Source organism: Helicoverpa zea, chromosome 31 (assembly GCF_022581195.2).
Source record: "Helicoverpa zea isolate HzStark_Cry1AcR chromosome 31, ilHelZeax1.1, whole genome shotgun sequence".
Lineage (NCBI taxonomy): Eukaryota > Metazoa > Arthropoda > Insecta > Lepidoptera > Noctuidae > Helicoverpa > Helicoverpa zea.
The window spans coordinates 13233029-13257848 of NC_061482.1; the positions used below are offsets into that span (position 1 = coordinate 13233029).

Below are 24820 nucleotides of genomic sequence, written 5' to 3' on the forward strand. Positions count from 1 at the left end.
AGAGTGTCTATGGAGTTTCTTGCCGGCTCTTCTCCATGAGACCAACTTTTTGTTTCATAGGAGCCTGCAAAGGCCTTTTTGAAATAAAAGGATTTTGATTTTGAATTTCAACGTGGGCACTCTAGTTTCAGTGACAAGCCACGTGAAGGTAGTTCAAAATCCGCCATAACCCAAGATAACCGAAACGTTGACCACGAGACTTTGCTTAATTTTAAAATAATCGTTATGTCACGGTACGTTACATGTTGGTCTGCGAGAATTAACTGCCGCTTAGCCTCGATACACACCTGAAAAAGCTGTTGACTCACACAAATCGGCTATTTTGACTACCCCCACTTCAGAATGGAATAAATGTTTCAAGAACTGGTTTAAGGCGCGGCTCCACCGCGGTGCACGGAGAGGCTACGCACGTGTATTAAGCTTCGCTTCGTAAGAAAATGTATGTGGTTGTGTCCACTGCAACCCACGGAGAGGCTACGCATGAATTGACGTCATTGATACACGCGTGGCTTGCACGAATAGGCGGTTACATAGCTCAACGCTGTCAACGTGGGTCTACGTTTCCACTGGAGTACACGAATAAGACCCACGACTATGTACAGCTCGGTTATCGCAGAGCAGTTGTTGTAAGCGGTTACGTAGCTCAACGTTGTCAGCGTGGGTCTACCCGTGCGCCGTGCCACGCTATACATAGTCGTGGGTCATATTCGTGTACTTCAGTGGAAACGTAGACCCACGTTGTCAAACAAATGAATACACGCAGCTAAAATGCGCCGCGTGTCCGTGCACAGCGTGCACAGCGGTGGAGCCGCGCCTTTAAATGCATGCAAAGGTGCATTAAATATCGCGGAGAATTCTTTGATAAACAATAAATGTTATTAACCTATAAGATTGTCTACATTTATTTCGAACGACACAACTTAAAAGGGGTGTACTATGCCAAATCGAATGACAAATAATCGAATATCAATTGATCGACCACTATAAATCGAAATTCTAAATACTCGAACATTCATAATATTGAATGGTTATTAAATCGAACATTCAATACATCGAGTGTTCAAAATATCGAATGTTCGTTTGATCGAGCGTGAAATGCAAAACATATTCAACCTATCGAAAAATCCTTATTTTTTATGAATACAAGAAAAACTCAAAATTTACTAATAAATCACATTTTAATCTTTAATTCTTACCTTTTAAAGGTACATTTTAAAATTTTGTGTGAATTGAAAAGGCAAACGCGGGATTGGGAAGACCTACTTTACAAAAAAGAGGCAAAAGGGATGATAATGCGATAGAAAAAATGTTAAATAATAATAAAAACTACATTAAAATATGATTTATTCGTAAATTTTGAGTTTTTCTTGTATTCATAAAAAATATAGATTTTTCGATAGGATGAATATGCGATGCATTTAACGCTCGATCAAACGAACATTCGATATTTTGAACACTCGATGTATAGACTGCGCGATGTATTGAATGTTCGATTTAATAACCATTCGATATTATGAATGTTCGAGTATTTAGAATTTCGATTTATAGTGGTCGATCAATTGATATTCGATTATTTGTTATTCGATTTGGCATAGTACACCCACTTAAAAGGCAGCCCTCGTATATACGTGGCTCATATATGCATATCATGTGTAGTGTGACTCTTTGAAGCGCGATATCTCAGAAATGGTATCATTTAGAATAAGTACTTAGAAAACTATTGATGCCATTTGTAGTTTTGTAGAAAATTTTATAATGTACAATTTTGGTCGGATGTATTTTTTTGATAAAACTTACTGTTTTCGAAAAAAACACAAAAAACCAAAAATTTTGACATTTGACCTCGAATAACTTTTGTCGCACACATGGGATCGATGGGGACTTTTAGTATTTTATTTATAATGATCAAATCTAGCTCTCCACCAAAAATCAGCTTTCTGGGAATTTTTGTTATTTCAAATGTCTATTTTGACCGGGCTATAAATTGTTTTATTTACTTTGTAAACATGATATAACACTCTGTAACGTTTGTGTAATGTAACTGACAGAAAACTCTACTCACAAAAATAAATTAACTACATAATCTGTTGCATTTCCTGAAAATTTAGTAAATTTAGAAGCAAAAACAGGTTAAATCTCAAACAAATTACATACTTTGACATTGAAAGCTTATTTTCATTAATTGGTAGGTACCCCAGGGGCAAGATTCTGATATTTTTTACATAAGAGGCTGAATGCACCCAAAACACTTGCTCTCGCGTACGTAAATACGTTCGAGAGAAAGAGAGAGAATCCTGTTGACGCGACGTTCGTAACATACATATAAATTAATAGCTTTAAAATCAGTTGAGTAATGTATCTATATATATATAAATGAATTGCTGTTCGTTAGTCTCACTAAAACTCGAGAACGGCTGGGCCGATTGAGCTGATTTTAGTTTTAAAATGTTTGTCGTAGTCCAGGGTAGGTCTAAACGGTGAGAAAATAAGGAAAAAAAATGCGAGTAAGATTCCCGGGACGGGAGTGATTAGACAAAAACCAACTTACGGAATGCCGCAGAACCACAAAAGTAAAGTACTAGGACAGCATAATTCACCTTAGTAAAGTATACCAATAACGAAATTTCGATGCAACTGCTCACCATGTACCAGGGTAGCATAACTTATATGAGTATACCAATACCAAGTGTAGGTAGACGCTACTGCTCACCATGTACCAGAGCGGCAAAAAATACACCGGGCGCGGGTAATACCGCGGGGAACGGCTAGTCAAAAATAAAAATTAACCAAGTTCTGTATTTACATCTAGACTCGTTAATGTTAAAATTTTATCAATGTACGTTGAGAAGTAATACAGATACTTTTGTTGGAAGATCGTTTTAGAGGTAAGTTTATTTTTTTTTTTTTGTATCGAGAAAACAATTCGAAAACGTGTTTTGAAATTAACGGGGTTCTCAGAAATATGTTCAAGATTAATATGTTTATTTCGCCGTCAAAAACTATATAGATTTGACCAAAAAATTGTTTGAAACAAGCCAATTTCGGCATTCAGCCCCTTAAATCCAATCACGACTCAATTACGATTGAAGCGTATGTGGTATTACGCTATTTTTTCTTTAAATAAACGTTTTTAGCAAACCAATCGAATGTCATTGGAATACAATTGGTCTTATATCAGCAGCTCAATCAATGCTTACTAAGGTTAAAACTGCTACTGCGATACAATTTCTATTCAATTTTGACATTATTAACTTAGCAGAATCGGGTCCCTGGTGGTTGAAAAATCAGGTCTTAGGAAAGTTATGTCTCTAAGAGCGCTCGTAATCTTTGCGATCTTGCAGCCAATAAAGGACATGATGTTGCTAACTTTGGCTTAAGTTTATGTTAAGAAAATCTGTGGATAGAGTGAGTTCAGTAGGTAAAATGAATAAAAAACAAGTTTATAGAAAATACAGATTATTTATAATCGTGTATACATCTAAGCTGCGATATAGAATAATAATAATACAAATCACACAGACAAATCAGTGATGACAGTAAGTTCTATTAGACATCATGCGGTTTAGTAACGCTTATAATAATATTGACGTAATATATTTCTTCGATTGGTGGACACTAACCAACCATTTAGAACAAAATAACAACCGTGAAGTGTGCAAAAGCATTATTCCGATATTCTGACTTCACAATAACTTTGTAATATTGGTCGTATCAATAGAAGATACAAATTAAATCAATCTCATTGTGAACCTCATCTTATTCAAGTTTCGACATAATTTAAAACACATAAATTAATCATCATCACTTGGTATTCGGGTAAGTATGACGCTTATGAGATCGGACACCTTAGACATTTTCGTACAACTTTAAAATGCACATATTATCTGTTTGTGTAAAAGTCAATATGATATTGAAAACCATAGACCTGGCAATTTTCTTTCAGAGTTAAGGCTGATTAATTACATAAAAAATATACGAGCTTAGCCCATTTTACGGGTGGCTTACATTCTAATCTCTTACTCTCATTATTATCGAACCATACTATGTCAGATGTTAGAAGCCTGTTCGAGACTGGTGTGTCCCCTCCATGAGGCAACCACTCCCTGATTTCACAAGACAAATGTTCCATCAGCATGTAATCACTAGTATGGTCAAAACAGTCTTATCACACCTTCAGCCAGAAAATACAGTAACAAAGTTAGTGCCTACCATCATTGTGCCTCATTAAATCAACATGAAATATTAGCATTTCCAATTAAATAACGATTTAAAGGTAACCAACAAACTGTGTACGTATATACCAACAATCTAGTCTGACGATGAATATCAGAATTAATAACACATTAACAACTATTGGGTGACGAATCAAAATGTTATACAGAATGTACAGTTTATCATTACGTCGTTTTGATAATATTACCTTTAACTTTTCTTGACAATCTTGCAGATATATTATACAAAGGAGATGGCCAAATTTTCATAGTAAAAAAACCCAGAATCGACAGCAATGAAATGCTTACCAATAGGTTCATTATGATAGACCTTTGATGGTGCCAAAAACTCCAGCCTGAAATCCATGGGGTATAGGAGCTATATCATATTTTCACAAAAATAGGTCGTTGAATTTATATTGATTTTAAAGATCATTTACATCAAGGAACATAAAAAAATCTATGTACACTAAGATTATACTAGCCAACAGTAATATCCCCATAGTTACTGAGATTGCCTGGTGATTAAAAGGTCTTATATTTAACCACTCCAAACACGAAAGCACCGACCTTTCATACTTGGAGAGGTTTCGCAGTTATATGCAACCTTCACAACTGGCTATGAAACGTCTTTTTAAAAATTGTCTTTGAAAATCGCGCCATGTGACATTGTCAAATGTAACAAATGACTTAGCGATGCAAAACGGTCCAATCATGAGTCTGCATTCAACTTCTAATGAACATGAAACAGTAAAAGTAAACTTTTCTGTGAACTAAAATCATGATCGAAAAAACGTTATAAAAAGAGAACCCCATGGTTTTTAGATAATATGAAATACTTTTTTTAATCCTTACATTATACTGAATCTAATCGTACATATGAAGTTTCTGTCGACTCTGGGTGTTTTTTTGGCCATCTCCTTTCAGAGTACAATTAGCGCTCGCAACGTAAATAACACTCTTACCATATTTATCACTGAAAACTTTGCTAACTGCCAACAAACAAATTCGATTCGATCTATATTGTCTTACGCTGAAAAAATCTTTTTTCCGTAATAACCAAAACAATTATCTTCACAGCAGTAAACAGAAATAACAAAGTTTTGCCAACAGCATTATAATTTTTTTAAACTTAATACATGTACGATTGAACGACAACTACCAGATTAGTCAATGCACATTGTATATGCATAAAACATTGTATTTTATACTTATTGCGAAAAAAACATATTAAAAAATAAAACACGTTAGTGAGAAACATTGTTACATTGGAAACAAGCATTGCAGGTTTATAGTTAAATGCCCCTAGGCCAGCTACTGATCTTCATTTTTGACTGCACAATTTTAAGTTTTAATCTGTGCAGTTTTCTTATCTACGATATATTCAAAATGCATTAATTGTCAGTTCAACTGCAGTTTTGCATACACTTGTACATTTTAAGTGAACAGTTTGACTGTTTGGATAAAGTTGAAGGTCATGAGCCAGTTTCAGATGTAGAAAGTCAGAAGTGAAGAAAACAGTTTATTTCATTATTATTTAAAATATAACCATATACACATTCCGTGAAGAATAGATATATGGACAGTACTTCAAAATGAATTCTATAACTAGAATTCACGAAATTCAACAGTCTCTCACTACAACAGTTTTAGTTTTAATAACTTTGATTTCATTCGGTTGGCAACAGAGTAAATAAATTAATTAAAAAGAGTCCATTTATCGTCACTTACACTACCATTGGCTGAACATAATTTTGATAGCATATTTATATTTTTGACAGTTTGTAATTAATAAACTTTTAGATTCTGCTTACATGTATAAAAATCTTTTTAGATAAATGCTAATTTAGCCTGCCAGGGTTCCGTACGTTCTAGCTAAACAGTCTAATGAAGGTTTTTCATGAGGTATGTGTTTGTCCTAATTATATGACATGCAAGCGAGATGTAATGATATGTACTTAATATATTTCTGACCGTAACTATCAATTCTTTTACAGGAAAAGCAATACCTATATTATCTGAAAGTAGACATGTTGTACCTATATACATAAATAATATACAACTACAACTATAAAATATATATGTATTGCTAAATATGACTTTAAAACATGGATGAAGGCGTTTAACGAGCATTAAAATACGGAACCCAACTAACTACAAACATATACTGTGTACATATGACCGATAACACGCGGGGATATATCTAGTTCCCGATGTATTTATTACAATAAATAGCAGTGTATGTGAACAACAACGTGGAGTTGGAGCATTAAAATCAACTCTCATTTTAACTGAAATAGATCTTTCATTAGTAAAAAGACAGAGACAACTGCTAATTTAACATTCAGTCATCAAAAATCAATCAAATCCACGCACTAAACAAAAAAGGACAGTATGAATTACAATATCAGTATTTAAATACTTTGAATAATTACAATGCGATATAATCTATTTAAAATATCAGGCCCTCCAAATTGACTGTTATCCTATTTCACTTACTCATCACTTTGTAAATATTCAAAACATTTATAACATGTTCACGTTTGTGAATATACATACAAAATCAGGCATGCACACTTGTAATATATGCTCCTCTTTTGGTCTCTGGCTTGCAATACCACAAAGGTAGAGGGCCTATTTATAGTAGCTTATAGCCTCACTGGAAATTTAAGCCGCGGCCAGCCGCCTGCGTAGGATCAACAACACTAATAAAATTTTCAGTTTCAGTGCCAAGCTTATGCAACTAACTGCTATACTAACAAGTGTAACGAACAATTTAGAGCCGATATATTTGAATGGAAGTTAATGTAAGCGGCAAATTGGAGGATATATTCGACAAGTGTGATATACGTTAACGATAAATGTGTGCAACATTTTTTACGATCCGAATTTGAATTTGGTCGGGACTTGCGCTGGTACGGTGAACATGTAGCCTGGAAACAAAACCCTCGGTAAGTGTATGGTATATAACTATATTCATTAAGGAACGTAATAATTTAGTGGCAGTGTAGCACCCTTATTTCTTGTATAACAGTGTGAGGAAGTAAAACTGTCTTAATGTTTCGAACTTTTGAAGATAGCTTCCCGACTGTTTACACATAATAATTATGTTAAAGCTGTGGTGATAGTGTCAAATGTGGGTTTTGAGTGTGATGCTGTCAAAATGTAATAGTTTTACGTATGACAGTATCGTCAGGAAATAGTTTGAAGTATCGTCAAGTGTGACATTGAGAGGACTATGATGAAAGTGTGGTAGAGCTACATACCTCCACTCTGTTCGATGCGCTTGCTGTCTTGTTGCGCCTTGCGCTGGTCGGCCAGCACGAACACAGCATTTAACTGTTTCTGTTGCGCCTCGTTCAAGCCGCTTGTTAGGGCGTGGTACAACGCTGGCTCGCTCGTTGACAGAGCTGTGCCAAGTAAATAACATGTCGAATTCGCGAAATAACAAGTTGGAAGTTTATTCATTATTATAATTTTACCAGTCATAACACTAGAAGCCGTGTACAATGGGCGTTTTGTTCCTTATGCCTGATTTTGTTTACACTATAATATGCTAATTTTATAATCAGTCGGGTAAAAAAATAGTGAACACGTACCATGGAGCGTGCTCTTGAACTTGACGTATTCGTCAACGGGGAAGTCCTTCTCATCGAGGGGAGTGGTGTAGCATTCTATCGCAGTATCCTCATAATCATCGTCGTCCTGTCAACAAAACGTAACCTTTGGTGTTAACCTAATGCTAAGCTACGTTCGTATGGGGGATGTAAGTTTATCGATTCTTGGTCTGTCTGACTCTTCACAAAAAATAGATTTTACGATTTACGATGTTCACTATACTAGTCCCTTGACAATATCCCAGTCAAAATAATAGTATTGAACAGCAACTTTAAAAGGAAATTTCCACTTCAGATGCAGCTTTTTTATTTCGTAAGTCACATGACTTCCAGATCTGCTAATGAAGTATGCAATAAGTTTGACCGATGGGATCAGAGGGCTAGTTAACATTTTAAATTGTCGAATAACAAAACGAAATAGAAAGTATGATAAATGACATGACTACTAACTACTTGAGAATAATTACATTAATTTGTCTAAATAAAAAGTAGACAATGTTTAGAAATACAGTTCTTACAAGAGGCTGCCATTTTCTAGTCTGCCGGGATACAGCAATTTCTGAAGTTCTTGGATTTTTCTGTTAGAAACACTCGGTTCATGTCATTCTGAACTAACACTAAATATTTAGTCACTAGAAACTATTGACTGAATGAAATTGTGAATGATTTTGTATAATTAATTAATAATTACCACCACCACGTTAGTATAGTTTGGGTTAGTAGTTTTAATTTTGCGTCAAGCATGTTAGCGACCTTTACACATTTTACTTAATTCAAGACAATTAAAACATTCTAAAGATCAAGATAATGTCCTCAACTGGCTTGCATTAACAAAATGTTACGAGTTAGGGGTTATTGAATAATAATGAAACACATTGGTACTCACAACCTTGCTGGTAAGCACACATTCACAGCAAGCAAATCTACTCCCGTTTGACCGCCATCTTGTCAGCTGCAATATGAAGCCCAAAAAAATAACTTACCACACACCATGAGATACTTAATTATTAGGTAGTTTGCCTTGTGATGCTGCATTGGTTCGTCAGCCGACTTCTCCAGATTAGAATTTCTTGACGCCAAAACACATAATGAGCTAAAAGCAACGTATACTAACTAGTGGACTCACATCGTCACTCTCTTCGTAGTCCTCGATCTTAGCCGTCATGTTGACTCCATGTTGCGCACTGTTTTTAACAGCCATTCGCGCTAAATTCTCGAGGTATTCATTGTTCATTTCTTCTAAATCATCTTCGTCGCTTGATAACACTTCTGGAAATGTTAATGTTTGAATTTATGTTACTCTTGGATAATAATTACGTAATGATATTTTATCACTCACTAAAAACGTCAAAACCTTTGGGTAATGTTTTTAACATAGTCAAAGCAATTATTTTTTAGTACATACAAAAGTTGTCCTTTTACATTTGCAATAGTTCTATACCACATACGGCTGTCTACCAGTGTTTACAACATAAAATCTGTAAAAGTGTAGAGTACTTGGACATAAACTAATGACAAGGAAACCAACCTTCATCTTCTTCTTCCTCATCTTCTTCAGAGGAAGTTTCTTCATCGGCCTCAGCCCTCGCCTCGTACGCGCGCTTGAGTCCGTCGAACAGCACCAGACAAGATGGCAGCAGCTTCGGCAGAATCTCTTCAATGTTTGGCCTCTGAGGACCCATCTCGAGCAGTGTGCAGATACCAAGCACGCATAGTTTTCTGTCGTGCAATCTGGAACAAAATATTATTGCATTAGTTAAGTCTAATCAACACATTGATTTCTGAATGGACAGAATCATTTCCCTGGGGAGTTTGTTCTAAAATGTCTTCTTCCCAGCAAAATCACATAGGAAGTGGTGAAGGGTGGACGTTTTTGAGGGTTGCCTTTTGTAAACTGGACCTTGAAAAAGTGCTTCGAATGGTTAGCTTACTTTGAAATGACGTTTTATCTTTTTTACATTATATTTCAATATTTTATTTCATATTTGGATAAAAAATACCGCAACTAACTTCAAGGTCAAAGTCTATTTTGGTTTAAGGCCAGCCATTCAAATTTTAATATTACGGCCTGACCAACTCCCAGTTGTTGCGTCACATTTGCAGAAATAAATAACGAACGTGAGTAATATGTTCTTACCCCATAAAGCAGTCGGTGTCGTGTATCCACTGCTTGAGGAAGTGCTGTGTTATGGACGCGTTGGGCACGGACTCCTGTAGCTTGTCCAGGATCGTAAGCAGCAGATGAGGATTGCAGTACAGGATAGCTATTAGAACCTGCAGTTTAAAATGTCATTGTAATTTATTGGGATGACCAAAGCACGTACGTATTGGCCAAGCATTAATTATCACGGTTGATCTATCATAGATTGGTGAACAATGTCAAACAAATATTCACCAATGATTCATGAAGCATATGTGACCAAGATATCAGTTGGTACACTTAAAAGTAAAAAACTAACTAATAGAGCAACACCATGAATGCAATGTTATTCTGTACCCAACCTGGAAATAATTATGAACAACATTTGGTAAGAAACAATGGCTCTAAGTTACAATAACAGAAAAGTTTCTGATCTGATTACTGGTCTGATTTGAAAAACAGCTGTGTTAGATAGACCCATCTACCGAGGAAGGCTACAGATGACTTTTAGTTCGGAAGCGCAAAGAAGTAGTTTTCTTTGAGACAAATAATTTTACTTGCAGTATTATTTAAGAGTGTTAACTATAAAGTCTGAAATCACCAACCCGCATTGAGCAAGCGTTGTGATTAATGTCCAATCCTTCGTGTGAGAGGAAGCCAGTGCCAGCAGTGGGACGATAAAAAGGCTGTAACTATGTCTATGCTATAGATCTCAGTGGCGTGCACTTGGAGAGGCCTATGTCCAGCAGTGGACTGCGATAGGCTGATGATGATGAACTATGTCTATTATTTTAGAGTAACTTTATAGCATTTCTTACCTGCAGAAGCATAGTCCTAAGCTCAGAAGTCTTGACCTTCCTGGTGAGCCTGTTGAGCACCAACTCGACGAAGGATGGTAGGCAGTTGTCGATCTTTCCGGAACATTGCAGCACCATTACTTCGAGAAGTTTCGCTGCGTATATCTCGCACTCGTCTTCAGCATCTGAGTTTAGTACCTGCCAACAAATGTTACTTGCATTGATTTTGATATTTTTCCATACATGACGTAATATAAAGTAATTAACGAGTTTAATATGCCTTAATTCGTCGTGGTGGCCTAGTGGGTAAAGGACAACCTCTCAAGTATAAGGGCGCGGGTTCGATCCCAAGTCAGGCAAGTACCAATGCAACTTTCCTAAGTTTATATGTACTTTCTAAGTATATCTTAGACACTATTGACTGTGTTTCGGCAGTCATCCTTGGCAGTCGTTACGGGTAGTCAGAAGCCAGTAAGTCTGACACCAATCTAACCAACGGGTATCGGGTTTCCCGGGTAACTGGGTTGAGGAGGTCAGATAGGCAGTCGCTTCTTGTAAAGCACTGATACTCAGCTGAATGCGGTTAGACTGGAAGCCGACCCCAACAGGATTGGGAAAATGCTCGGAGGATGATGAATATGCCTAAATTATACAAACGCAGAGCCAAAATCCGAGTTCCCATCCCCACTTTATATTGAGATACCAAAGTGGTATATTGAAAACATTTTACGTACACAAACTTGTAAAATTGACAAAAGCATATCAGCTTAATTTTTGTTCATTCGCATTTAAAGTTTACAACCAGCATTAGCATTCCGCTAATGTTACTTCAATTAGTGTTGAGCTAAACTGCTACAAATCACGCTTGTTTTCTTAGCGGTACCAAAGGTTGTACGGTACCAAAGTCGCACACCAGTCATAACAAAAAAAATCTTAAGTGTGTTCTATAAATAACACAAAGATTTAAAAAACAATCGCCAATGAAGACTAATACTGCCTAACTGATAGCGGTATAGTCTAGTCATTTTAGGTTTTATCTGGGGAAAAAATCCTAGTGAGTTGACTTTTTGAACAATTTTTATAAGAGAGATTTTCGTGACCTTTTGGCCTTTGTTAGTTTTTTAGCCGGCACAATATCAATGCCGATTTTTAACAACTTAATAATAACGCCGTAATAACGGTGTATACAAATTCAGCTCACTATGAAATTTTCCCCAGATTGGGGCTTAATATGTTTAACATGACTGGATCAGAAGTTTATTCGATCGTAGATCAATCTACATATATGTGGCTCGCAAAGCTCTCAACGAATACAGGTCAAACATTATCAAATCAAAATGTTTGTTCATGAGGAAACATACATACACAAACGACTATGCAAGTCACATTCGAGTCTGCTTAAACTCACGACGTAATACGAGACGGTAAACACAGAAAGGCCAAGCTTTCATTTATCGTCAATCATGTCAATAAAGATTTATTGGTTCCCATTAAGTTTATGAAGTTTGATAAGGGGTTCCCTTTTTGTTTGTCGGTTACTATAAAATAACTTCAAGGTCCTTTGTGTGTCTGAAAGACAATCCATCTTATACAGCTAATGTAGTTCGAGAGAGGTGTTTTAAACTCAGCCATGTATCCTACTACCAAGCGCTTCCCGCCGATCTACTAGCGTTCCGGGGATGCTACTTAAACCGGGGATTAAAGTGAACTATGTTATTGTCAGGGTCTTAACTACCCTTGTACAGCATTGAATTAAAAAATACCGAGTTACTTTCGCGATTGGAATGTTTGTAAGGACTATCATAGTTGTCTCGTTATAAAATACTAAGAAATGTGTGCCTGTTCCGTATACATCTTAAGCGATCTTGCATTTAATAGCCCATACCAAAGATTTAATTTTCATTAACAGAGATGTGAGTTTCAACACTTGTGTAAGTTATTGTGCACTTTCTTGGTAACACCAGAAAGCGTATATTGCGATATATTCGGTAACACTAGGCCTGGCCGCGTTCCAACAAAATTAGACACTCGAGTTCATTAACACAGAAAATTCGCACTTCGCAAGTGTATTGACATTTTCAACACGTGTATTTCACGCAATTTTATGATTAAATGATAAATAGAAATGCTAGCAAATAAAAATAGTGGAAATCTGTGTTTACGTATCATCTTTTACGTTTTCAATTAAAAAAAAAACGGCAGCTATTTGAAAGCTGTCTTCTTGTTCGTGGAATCAGGAGAAATTCCGTATAATTGACTTGAGGCATTCATCGATAACTTATAATTTCACTATATCAAGTGTTACGCAACAGGCAGATCAAATGTTATCAAACTCGTACAAGTAACAAGAAATCGCAATCGCTTGTGTTAGTAGCACAATGTGATTAGCAAAAGTCGCAAATATGTACTCGTGTTTTCAAAAATCTGCCAAATTGAAAAGGTAGGTTTTCTATAACAACCCGAAGTAAGAAATCCTTATGACGAACTAACCACTCAACAATGTGGGATATGAAAAAAAATATATAACCTGTGCTAATATGGTAAAGAGGAAACATTTTTAATTTGTACACTGTCATGTAAGTCTTCAAAAGCACTGCACAGATTGGAAAAATAATTTTACTCTTGGAAAGGTACACTGTGCCCGCTTAACATAGACTACATTTTATCCAGATAAGGGAAAAATTCCCCAACGAAGCAGGTGAAGCTGCGGGGAAACAGCTATATATGTATATGCTAAAATGTAAAAAAATATGAACTTACAGCTTTAGCCATGTTAAACATAGCAAGGATATGATTCTCATTGGAAAGGAATGCGTTGGTATCCACTGTAATGTAGTTGTGAAGAACTGGCATCATGTCCGTGAAGTAATCAAAGCCTTCTTTCTCGAACACTTGGTACAGCATTTCCAGAACCTTCCACATGTCCTCCGAAATAGTTTTTGCAGTCAAGTTGCAAAGCAGCGTCATCGCTTCTTCGTAGTATTCTGTTGAATAAAATATTATAGAGGTTTTTAAACTGTGAGAATGTAATGAACGAATAACTTTGAAAGAGTCAATTCACAATATTTTTCTGAATATATAACGGAAAACAAAGTTCTTTATAATCATGCAAGCTGCAAAATTGTATCCAACATGGACCAACCACGGTGGGTGAAGAGACTAACCAAATGTACAGAAAGGTGCTGTTTTCAACTTTGATCAATAGTTTCTTACATTATTATATATATGTTACAGCCAAAGTGATTAAATATATATTATACATAATGACTGGTAATTGTATATATAATACCCAAATTGACTAGACAGTGTGACAGATTAATCACTTTATCTGGATCTAATTCATAATAGCTGGTCAAAGTTAGCCAAAGTAATAAATATGGTATAATCGTCTGACTACTTACTAATTCTTGGAAACGGCTCAAGTTATTATCGACTCTTTTTATGATAAATCATCAAATGATTCCTCCCACTGTGGGAGCGCAGCGTGAGGGACTCAGAGAGCGTGAGCGTGAGCGTGCAGCGTGAGGTCAGACTGTTAGTGGCTTAAACCCACGCGTTGAACAACGCGCACCGCCGAGACGGGTCCGTGTCTCTCAGGAGACAGAAGGCCGATAAGGCACCCGAACTCATCGCACAGGCCCACGTCTACGGTGGCTGGGAGTCGTCTCTCGACCACACAGAAGGAGACGATGGCATCTCAGCACCTCTCGCCCCGGACCTTGGCTTGAACCAGGGCCGGGCGCGAGAGGTCGCCGCTGCCGACTGCCTCGACGAGGACACGGCGGTGCCCTTCCCGGGCAGGGCACACTCCGTGCCGTCCGTACAGTGGCCCAAGCCACACTTCAAAAAGGGGACTTTTCGCTACTATTATGGGGTTCCCTGTGCTAACTAGCCCTTTTCGAATTATATTAAGGTCAGCTACGAGGCACTTTAGTTAGTTAACATGAAATAATAATCTTTACCTACTTGTTTTATTAATTATCTAAGTCTATGGAGATATTATATAAAATTGCTAGTTAATGTGATTAATTCTGTGTCAATTATTACATTATCCAAATTGAGTAGATATTATAAATAATAGCTAGATAATATGTATAATATGCGGACTTATTACTTTGGCTGTAACATATATAGACTGGATATTTTTTTAACGCCATGTATAGTGACCATATTAATGCAACATGGTGATAAGATCTTGCACATTCTAATGATAACGGTACCAGTACATGTACTCAGAATTTCATATGAATCTCTTCTAAATTCAGTCTGCTAAATTATGTATTCTTTTGTCAAGAATCTACATATAATATCTGACTAACCCTAATAAAGTAGGCAATGTCCGATTTCTGCATAATACCTAGTAAAGCAATAGAAGATGAATAATGTAAAAGAGTCATGGTGGCATAGTGGGTAAAGAACCAACCTCACAAGTATGAGGGCGAAAGCAATTGTGTACATGTCTTAGGGTGCACTGTAGCCTGACAAGCTCGTTAAGGACACTTCCATGGTCGACGCGGACGCGCGGGACAGCTGGCAGAACTGTCAGTGGTGGGTTATTACCATTTTGTTTCTTTTTAGGGTCATTAACGAGTTGGTCGGGCTCTTATAAATTGATAGGAATAAAAGTCCTTACCAATAATATTGTGATGCAGTATGTGTCCGACGACGCGAAGTACTGTCTTCTCCAACTGAGCCATGATCTCAGGATTGTCCTCCATTACATTGAGAACTGTTTCCATTGTATTCAAAAGACCCATCGCTGTGATGGCCTTCTCGTCAGTTCCAGAATCTGTCTCAATAACTTTACTGAAAGTAGTTGCCAAATGATCCGTGATCTCAAACGCCATGGGCAAAAGCTGTTCAGTGTACAATGGTACAATTTTCTGCAGCACGTTCGCTATGTTATCGTTTTCAGTCTCACGAATAACTTTGAGCAGCTCAGAAGTGACAGCCTTCACTTGAGGCTCCAAGTACTTGTGTACCTTTTCTTGCGAAGATAGTAGCATCTGAATGGCAATGGCTGCTTCGACTTTGACAGGCAGTTCGGAATCATTGAGGAGCGCGGTGACTGTCAAATGGACAGCTTCAAGGAGAAGTTGGTCACTCTTGAAGCGAACACTAGCGAAGCAGTGCAGAGTCCAACAAGCCCTCGCACGCATATAACCGAGCGGACTGTGGAATTCAGGGAACACGTACTGGCTCAAGAGAGAATCGATCTCTTCTTTGTAGAATTTCTTCTTGATAAGTAAGTCGTTCAGTGTGCCCACCATGTGCAGGGCGCCGTCGCGCTGCCTGGGGCCGTACTCGCCGTTCTGGCTCGTCAACACTTGCATACACAACTGCATCGTACGTCCTAACATGTCCTTGCGCTTTTTGCAACATGACACGAGCAGAGTCTGAGCGGCAGTGACCGGCGACACAAAGTCTTCGAATATGTCTAAAAATCAAGGACACAAATTAATACACAATTTGGAGCATCATTGAATAATTAATTTTAACAGTTTTTGAGTATCACGGATTCAATATAATTGCAGTTAGCCGCGAGCATTGCCAAACAAGCTATTGGCTTAATTCCCGCGCGCCACAAATAATATTTTCACTAACTTATATTTCAACTTAAGTTTTTTTTTTTGTTATCTGGTGCTTGTAAGAAAATAACTATTGATTTATATTTTGGAACAATGTATTTGTATTACTATTCTATTCTGTACGTATGCTGTGTAAGTATGGATTGACCTCTACACCAGCTTTAGAATGTTTTTACCTGATAGTTAGAGTAGTTTCAGGCAAAGACAACAGAACTCCACAAAAATAGGCAGCAAGCACATTGTAATTGCAGCAATCGCTCATCGTTGTGAAAGAATTTGTGTAGCAGGCGGGAATAAATAAGCCATGCTATTTAAAATTGAAAACACAGATTTTTAGCATTCCTGATGAACATAATTTTTGGCGGATATATTCAAATATGTATTTGCCGACCTAAGGGTGCGTCCACATCTGGCGAATGCGCCGCGAATGCGCAGCACGCGAGCCGATCGCGAGCTGCCCGCGAGCTGCGCGCGTGCATTTTTGTTCGTGCGCCGCTTCTGCGCCGCCCGCGCGCAGCTCGCGCGCGACCTAAGCGCCGCACGCGAGCGGCGCGCAGGCGGCGCGCGACGTCTGACATCTTCGATAGCACTGAGCCAATATACGGAACTGTAAGGGCGAGAACTGATTGCGCGCAGATCGCGCGCCGCTCGCGCGCCGCTCGCGCGCTCTATACGAGCCTTGCGTGAGTTGCGCTAAAGAGGCGCACCGAACTATTGCAGTGACTGCACGCGCGCAGCTCGCGGACAGCTCGCGATCGGCTCGCGTGCTGCGCATTCGCGGCGCATTCGCCAGATGTGGACGCACCCTTATAAAGCAAATACTGTAATTTTACTCAGTTACTAAACAAAGGAATTTCAAGCAAAAATATACATCAATATACGACAAAAAGTATTTGGAGTATATATAAAGCAACATTACGACGGTAATCCAACTGGAGTTGGCAGACTGTAAGCAAGCAAAATCGATTCTGGTAAATGTGTTATGTTACTGATTTCGATTGCTTTCTACAATCAGCGGCACGGAATTTGGCCCAAACAATCACAAGTAGATATCAGCCCAGATAGCTGTTGTGTATTCTAATTTCATATGACATATTGGCAGTCCTTTCGTATTTGTTAATTAAGATACAGAAAAATGTGTGTCTGTTTAACTTTTATACAGTTTAAGATTAAGTTAAGGTTTGTATAAAAGTGTATTTTGCATTAAATAAACAGCTTTTTTATTTTTTATTTACTTAGGTTTGCAAGAGAACATGCAAATTGGACGCATGGCCAATAGAGTAAAATTTTATCCCACCCAAAACAAAAATGTGAAAGACTGCCAAGTTCGATAATATGGGAATGCTTTGCCTATAAAAGAAGTGAGATCTGAATAAGTACCAAGTTCCATACACATACCTCAGTTAAAAATAGTTACTTTTTATGATGTTACTTGGCAAGTTTTCATACACCTTGTTATAAACCTACTAAACGCAATGAATCAAGTATTTAATTTTCTATTAAAACTTGCCAAGTAATCATCATTAAAAAGTAACTATTTTTAACTGAGGTATGTGTATGGAACTTGGTACTTATTCAGATCTCACTTCTTTTATAGGCAAAGCATTCCCATATTATCGAACTTGGCAGTCTTTCACATTTTTGTTTTGGGTGGGATTTCATTTATTTTTGTAAGGTTGTTTATTTTATTTTTTTCTTATGATGAAGTTAGTTAAAGAAATGTCTCATTTATACTATCTTTTAGATTTTTTAATATGCACTATGTTTCTTACAAAGAAATGAACTAGATTAACTATGACTAGATATACCAACTGACTGACATGACATGTTATCATATATTATGTTCGTGGATCAAAGTTACACATTCGTTATTTTCTAAAGTGATTCACACTTGGCCGTTTTCAGATTTTTACTTTACTTTGACTAAATACAAACCTTTGTACCATTCGAAGATATATTATATAAATATAGATAAATTTAGTTCGTTTTAGTTCCTTAGGGGTATAAATTTACACCGGGTATAAAACACCTTCATTATTTTGAAACCGACTCACACTTGGCCATTTTCAGATTTTTTCCTTTACCTTGACATAAAGACCTACCTCCATGCCAAATTTCAAGTCAATACGACCATTGGAAGTGGTCTAGGTTTTTGATGAGTGAGTCAGTCAGTGAGTGTATAGTAAAAATAGCGATTTTCTGACGTCAATATCTCAAGACCTACAATAGGTATATTAATGAAATTTTGTATTTTAGATAAGTGAGGGGGTCTCAACAGATACTAGAAATTTGATATGCGTAAATAAAAGAGATTTTGAGTTACAGGGGGGTCGAATTTGGCCCGAAATGGTTCGTGTAATATAACCCACGGCCGGTGTGTCGCCTTTTTTGCTCGAACTTGGCGGACACACTGCCGTGTGTCTAGATGGACCGATGAATGCAGAGTCGTCTTAAGAGGCCGTGAACGTGAATGGAGAAAGCGCAGAGAACGGTTTCTTCCCACCACTACCAAGCAAATAGTCAGTTTTCATGGTGGAACCATCATGGTTTGGGGAGGCATAAGTTCAGAAGCCCGTACTGAAAGTAGTCTTACAGCAGTGCGGTATATTGAAGAGATCCTTCAAAATCATGTTTTACCCTGTCAGGGATTCATAGGAAGTGAAGAATTTCGTATAATGCAGGACAATGCTCGACCTCACACAGCTCTTTGCATAACCGATTACTTGTTTGAGGTCGATAGTAAAAAAATGGACTGGTCAAGAAACCAAGCCATGAATCCTGTAGAACATGTCTGGAACATGCTTAAAAGACAGGTCAGTGCAATTCGTAACCCACCACGGACTCTCAATGAACTGAATACCACGCTGTTAGCTGCCTGGGAAGAGATCTCTCAAGTGAAGATAAAAAAACGATATCGAGAGCATGCCAGATTTGTAAATTAAACAATGTTAAAATAAAAATTCTGATTTTTCATTTCAATAATGGTTATAAGGCCAAAATGTGCTTGAGCCAGATTCCGTGCTGCTGAGTGTATTTAATATTTTCTTTTTCTCCTTACCGAATTTGATTCGTATATATTCATGAGGATCCGTTTCCCACAGTTCTTCGTCACTTTCGGAGTAGGACATGAGAGGGAACAGCACGTCTTGAATAATGGCGAACATGTGTGGCTTCAGGAGCTTCCAGGAATGAGCATGGGTCACGCTGTGGAACGGACAAACATTTCACTAACAGTCATTTCACCAGGGGTGGGACTAAAAAAAGTTACACTTCTGTAGTGAACCACATCACATTTATCTCGAGTGTGTCGAAAGTCATGATCATTCGAATCTCCAACAAATTACACCTTTCTATCTTTGGGGGACAATCGATTTTATGTTCCGCCCATGGCTTCCATCCATCTAAGTGTAATTTTGTAAAATGTCAGCATGAAGCATTCATGGGCAGCATACAGTTTATTTTTTTAAAAGACTCGAATCACTCCAAACACCACAGGTTACAATTTATTACTTCTCCACACATTATTCAAATTATCATTTCAGTTTGTATTATTTATTTTGTCGTAAATCTAATTTGAGATTAGTCTATGCAGTATCGTTTTAGCTCCCACTATTTAACCCGCGTCCCGAGAGAATTACTTCTATTACCGATATAACATGAAGCCTGTCTGGCCAAACCTCTGCCCAAATAGAATTTCTTTCTGTTTAGGCATTGCATGAAATCCTAAGAGACAGCAAGTAACTTTCTCAGTATTTAGTCAAGGTTTGCAATTAAAAATGTAATGAGAAAAATCTTACCATTGATCAATATAGCTGATGGTCTGTTGCAGAACTCTCGGGGAAATGTACACCTTGTTTCTGTACTGGTCCAGTATTCTCAGGAGAACCTCTAAGATCCCGCCAGTGAAGGTGGTTAGATACCATTCGGAAAATTGCACGTACTCCTCGCGAGCGTTCACGGGACTGCCATACCTGTTGCCAATACAAAAATAAAATAACAAGTGTCGTTTTCTCAACCAGGAGTTCATTATCATCAACGTATCATATTTATATATTGCGGGTTTTTCGTTGTACGGAGTACAATATTTATTAACTTTACGACATTAAAATCGATAGGACGTAGAATGTCAAGGCTTATTCCAAGTGAAGACGTAGGAAATGCATTTAACTTTTCATGGCAATAAAATATTCAATCCAACTTCCATTTTACGATCTTTTTTACCAAGAAAGTACTTTTTCACAATTTAGCAGGCAGCCCGATTAAGGGGAAAGTAAAACATTAAAATCGCTTCCATAATATACATTAAATGTCAGTGTGTGCGTGAGACGAACCATAGCAGTTTTCGAGCTCGTGCTTACATTGCACATCCTTGTTAGCTTATCAATTGACAGTCCCACTCAACTATTGGTAAAAGTTATAAAACTACTGCAGTGCTTACATCAAATATAGTAAATTTGAAATGTAATGGAGCACACAGCCAATAAGTAATTAAATATCATAATATGAAACAAGAAATGAACAGTGGAAAAAAGAAACATTATAATCATATTCCACTGGTTCATAATGATAGGCAACATAAGTTGCAGTTTTTTTTTAATAAACCAATTAAATATACTGTTCCAAATATGGATATAAGGAACCGATTTCATTACTATCTGTACATTTGAGCAGTTCTTTTGAAAGTAGACAACTCACCGTTCGAACAGTCTGTACAAAGTGTGCACTGCCCACTTCTTGCATTTCCACCACGGTAGTTCCATACGTTCATCTTCTTCCACCTGCAGTGTAGTCTCTGGCACCGGTTGCTCCATCACTGAGCGGAGCACCTCCATCCATTTTGTAAAAATGTCTTTTGTAATCAGGTCCAGGGGCAAAATGTACTGAAACAATAGTATCATGTTTAAAGCTCTCCATAATGAGCTTTATTATCAAATATAACACAAATTAAAAAGACTCTTACCTTTATTAGGCCATAAAAACACTTGAGTATTTGCTTCTGTATCAGCACTGATTCTACAGATTGATCAGCCTGGAGATTCACAATTAAATTGTACATCATGGGCAGAAGCAGGTTCATTGCTTCTATTAGCGGCACTCTCTTCTCGGCAATGTCGTATTCATAGTTCTTTATCAACTGATAAAGGCAAAGAAGAGCACCCATCCAGCTGGCAGGCTCGGGGTTTTGCAAGTATATGTGGATCTTGTCCACAATTTGTGTCCAGCGAGTTGGAAAATCATGTTTGATAATTGTTTTCAAACAGATGCACAGCTGCACTCTTATTATATCCGGGGCCTGTATGATTGCATCTACAATCATGTCTCTGGTCATGGCACGATCCTGATCGTGAACGCTGAATGGGATGGGTTCACCCTCTTCAGGCTCTTTTTCTTGCCATCCTGATGAAATGAGGTTCTTGAGGTATACTGCACCAGCTTGTCGCACTGGTATCGGTACATCATTTAGCATAACCACTTGAAGCAATGATGGTGCAAAACCAATGATTTTGTGAATCTGAAATAGACGGATTGTTTAACAAAAAAATATTGATAAATCATGCCCCCTATTTTGTGATAGTGCCACAGTATACTCGTTTTTGTCATTCACACTATAATGTTGAAAAAGGCGCAACTCTTGATTTAATGTACAGATTAATCTAGCTCAATGTATCTGAACCTGGACATCTGATCTCGTCAGTACAAAATTGAAAGCCATCTAAAGGTATCATGTTAAATTTATTTTAGATTAATGGAAAGAAAGTTATTAGTAGTTAATGGTATCATGAAAGTTCAACATTTTACAAAATGTTTTTCAACCCTAAATCTATTACAAAAAGTAACTGTAATGACCTGATAAAGGAAGCGTGATAAGGGGATTCCCCTAGGCAGACTTAAATCATAATTTTATCCAGTTAATCCCTGTAATTTTTTTTAATGATTTAAAATAAAAATGATAAAAAGGTCATCACTATAGATGACTATTTGATTTGTAAGAAAAGAGTAATCTATGATAGCAGATGAAATAATTTGACATTGTACCTGTTGTATTTCTCCATAAGGAAAGTAAATAAAGATTCATAAGAACAGAACTATTACAGACAAAATCCTTTAGGAACATCTAAATGGTTATTCATTTATTTTAGTGGTTTTTATTAATACTAACTCCTTGTCTCTTAACAGTTACAAAGTTCCATAATAATGTTAATGGAGTCCAATTTAATTTTTCTTACTTTTGTATAATCCTACATTCAAGCTTGTTATATTTGTCTATGTACTAATTCTGAGTGGAATCTAAACAGAATTATAATTTATTATGTACACAGAGAATGAAACTCACTTGTTATACTTAAAAACTAATTAAAAGACTTCTGCCTCCTAAAGCAGGTTAGGAACCTGTGTTTTTAGGAGATGCAGCGTTTAATATGGATTGGCTCTCTGACTAGTCATTATGATGTCATGCAAGTTACAGAATAACAACAATTAATTATGAACCAACTTTGATGTACTGGATGCTGATCCTAAACTTAGTGTTGTGGTGTGTCACATGTCATGTCCATTATTATTATTAATTTAATACACTTAGAAAGACATATTTATTTTTATTTATTTATACATACATATATAGCTATATGTATCATCATCTGCCTAACAAGGTAAATAAAAACTAAACAAAATAAATAAATCATAACAATGGCCAGACCTCTCTTATAGATAGATATTCTTTATTATATAGGCACACCAATTTCACATTTTAATTATAATGATATATTAGAAGACACACATCAATAGGTAAGTACATTGTGCTTTTCAAAGTAGGTAATATGTGTTAAAATAATGTCTATTTAAATATATCAGTTTTATGCACAAAAGTTTGGAAAATCTATACCAATATTATAAAGCTGAAGAGTGTTTGATTGTTTCTTTGTTTGAACACATCTCAAGAACTACTGGTCTGATTTGGAAAATTCTTTCAGTTTTAGATAGCCCATGCAACGAGGAAGGCTGTAGCGATGTAGGCTATATATTATCATGCTAGAACTATTAGGCGCGGAACAGTAACGAATGTTTCAAAATCGGGGACTTTTTGTTCTATTGAGAGCTTCTGCTGCGTGCGCTGCGTAAACTGTTAGTTTTGCAAAAATTATGTATGACAGAATTGTTCCCCTTTAAAAGTTCTAAAAAAAAATCCGTGACAGCATATGTCTATCTCTTAGGGTTAGCTCACATATAACCTTTTTTATACTTATCAAATTAATTTGAAAAAAATGCATTATTTGCAAGTTGTTTTGTTTATTTTTTGTTGTCTATCCAAAGAAAAAGCAAAATACTACTCACTGATTCATTATGAAATCTCAGAAACCATAAACTCTTACAAACTTGAAGGGAGGGAAGTTCTTTATAGAGTGAACACACGTGTTAAGGAGGAATTTTACAAAAATCTACTCCTAAGGGGTTAAACGAGGGTTGGTAAATCACATGGAAGACCTGTTTTTGAAGCAAGGGACTTAAAATTGGTAGTTTACGATAAAAAATATTGTAAGCGTACGAAGTCGCGGGCGACGGCTAGAGAGTAATAAAAATAGCTTAGTTTTCAGTAGAAATATAATAAAAACATTATGGAAAGAGTAAGTAACAAACTAAAATTGCAGGCTATTTGAAATACTTGACTCGAGCACCTTCTGGCTGATGCCATTTTCCCAACATCCAAGTGGATTCGACTAACCACATAATATATTGGTAGCAAGTTGAGTATTAGTAGGGGTTTTAAGATAACAACAATATAGTTTGAATCGATCTATAGAATAGCGCGAATACTGCATTAAATGGAATGTTCTTGTACTATAGGAAACAACGATATTAATACACTGAAAAAAGCACCAAAATGCTGAATATTTCCAAATAATGGTCAATCTATTTATAGTAACTAAATGACTATACATGAACTGGTCAAGTTTGGTTATAACTTTTTCTTGTTTCATTAAGCGCAATGAGCCAGGACTTCAGCTAAATAATTGTCCTGTGAAAGATATGCCTATAAAAGCTCATCACAAGAATTTCAGAGCAAAAAATCGAAATAATCAAAGAGTTTTGTTAAAACATGGTGCTCCCTATCATACCAGCGCGGCATGTCATTAGACGACCAAATTAAAAAGTCTCTCATACAATAGAGCCGTCTAACCTGCAAAGAGCTATGCATTTTGGTCGCATAATAAAATTCCCGAGCATGTGGTTGATGGATGCGAATTTGTAAAACTCACCTGCGAAAGCTGTTCTTCAGCCTGCTGCCTCTGATTTGGATCGATGGTTCCCCGCAAAATTTCAGTCAGCTTCCTTGTATCCATTTTTTAAGTAATTATCATGAAATTACAAAATAAATAATTTTTCTCCAAGGGCACAAGCTGCCGCCGGGCGTGGAAGTAAAAAAGATGGTTTGTCTATGACGATGAAGTAGGTCACGTGACACATGGAG

General features: G+C 36.9%; 1 protein-coding gene across 1 annotated transcript; it reads right to left on the reverse strand.

Annotated features, from left to right (window-relative positions):
- Nucleotides 1–3439: 3439 nt before the first annotated feature.
- On the reverse strand, nucleotides 3440–24778 carry LOC124644808 (importin-7). The gene is made up of 15 exons (XM_047184394.1): nucleotides 24609–24778; nucleotides 21314–21865; nucleotides 21049–21233; nucleotides 20151–20324; nucleotides 19412–19557; nucleotides 15399–16202; nucleotides 13526–13749; nucleotides 10787–10963; nucleotides 9966–10102; nucleotides 9357–9559; nucleotides 8955–9097; nucleotides 7811–7916; nucleotides 7478–7621; nucleotides 5133–7144; nucleotides 3440–4462 (listed from the first exon to the last, which is right to left on the reverse strand). The coding sequence occupies exons 1-14, from the start codon at nucleotides 24690–24692 to the stop codon at nucleotides 7089–7091; spliced, it is 3135 nt and encodes a 1044-aa protein (XP_047040350.1). The 5' UTR covers nucleotides 24693–24778; the 3' UTR covers nucleotides 3440–4462; nucleotides 5133–7088.
- Between the last annotated feature and the right edge of the window lie 42 nt (nucleotides 24779–24820).

Bases quoted from the DNA above. Each gene is read 5' to 3' on its own strand.
- LOC124644808 (XM_047184394.1), bottom strand. From the start codon at position 24,692: ATGGATACAAGGAAGCTGACTGAAATTTTGCGGGGAACCATCGATCCA. The intron at 20,325-21,048 runs GTGAGTTGTCTA...TATTGGCAACAG, and splicing joins TTGTACAGACTGTTCGAACG to GTATGGCAGTCCCGTGAACG. The intron at 7,917-8,954 runs GTGAGTCCACTA...TTTTGTTGACAG, and splicing joins ACTACGAAGAGAGTGACGAT to GACGACGATGATTATGAGGA.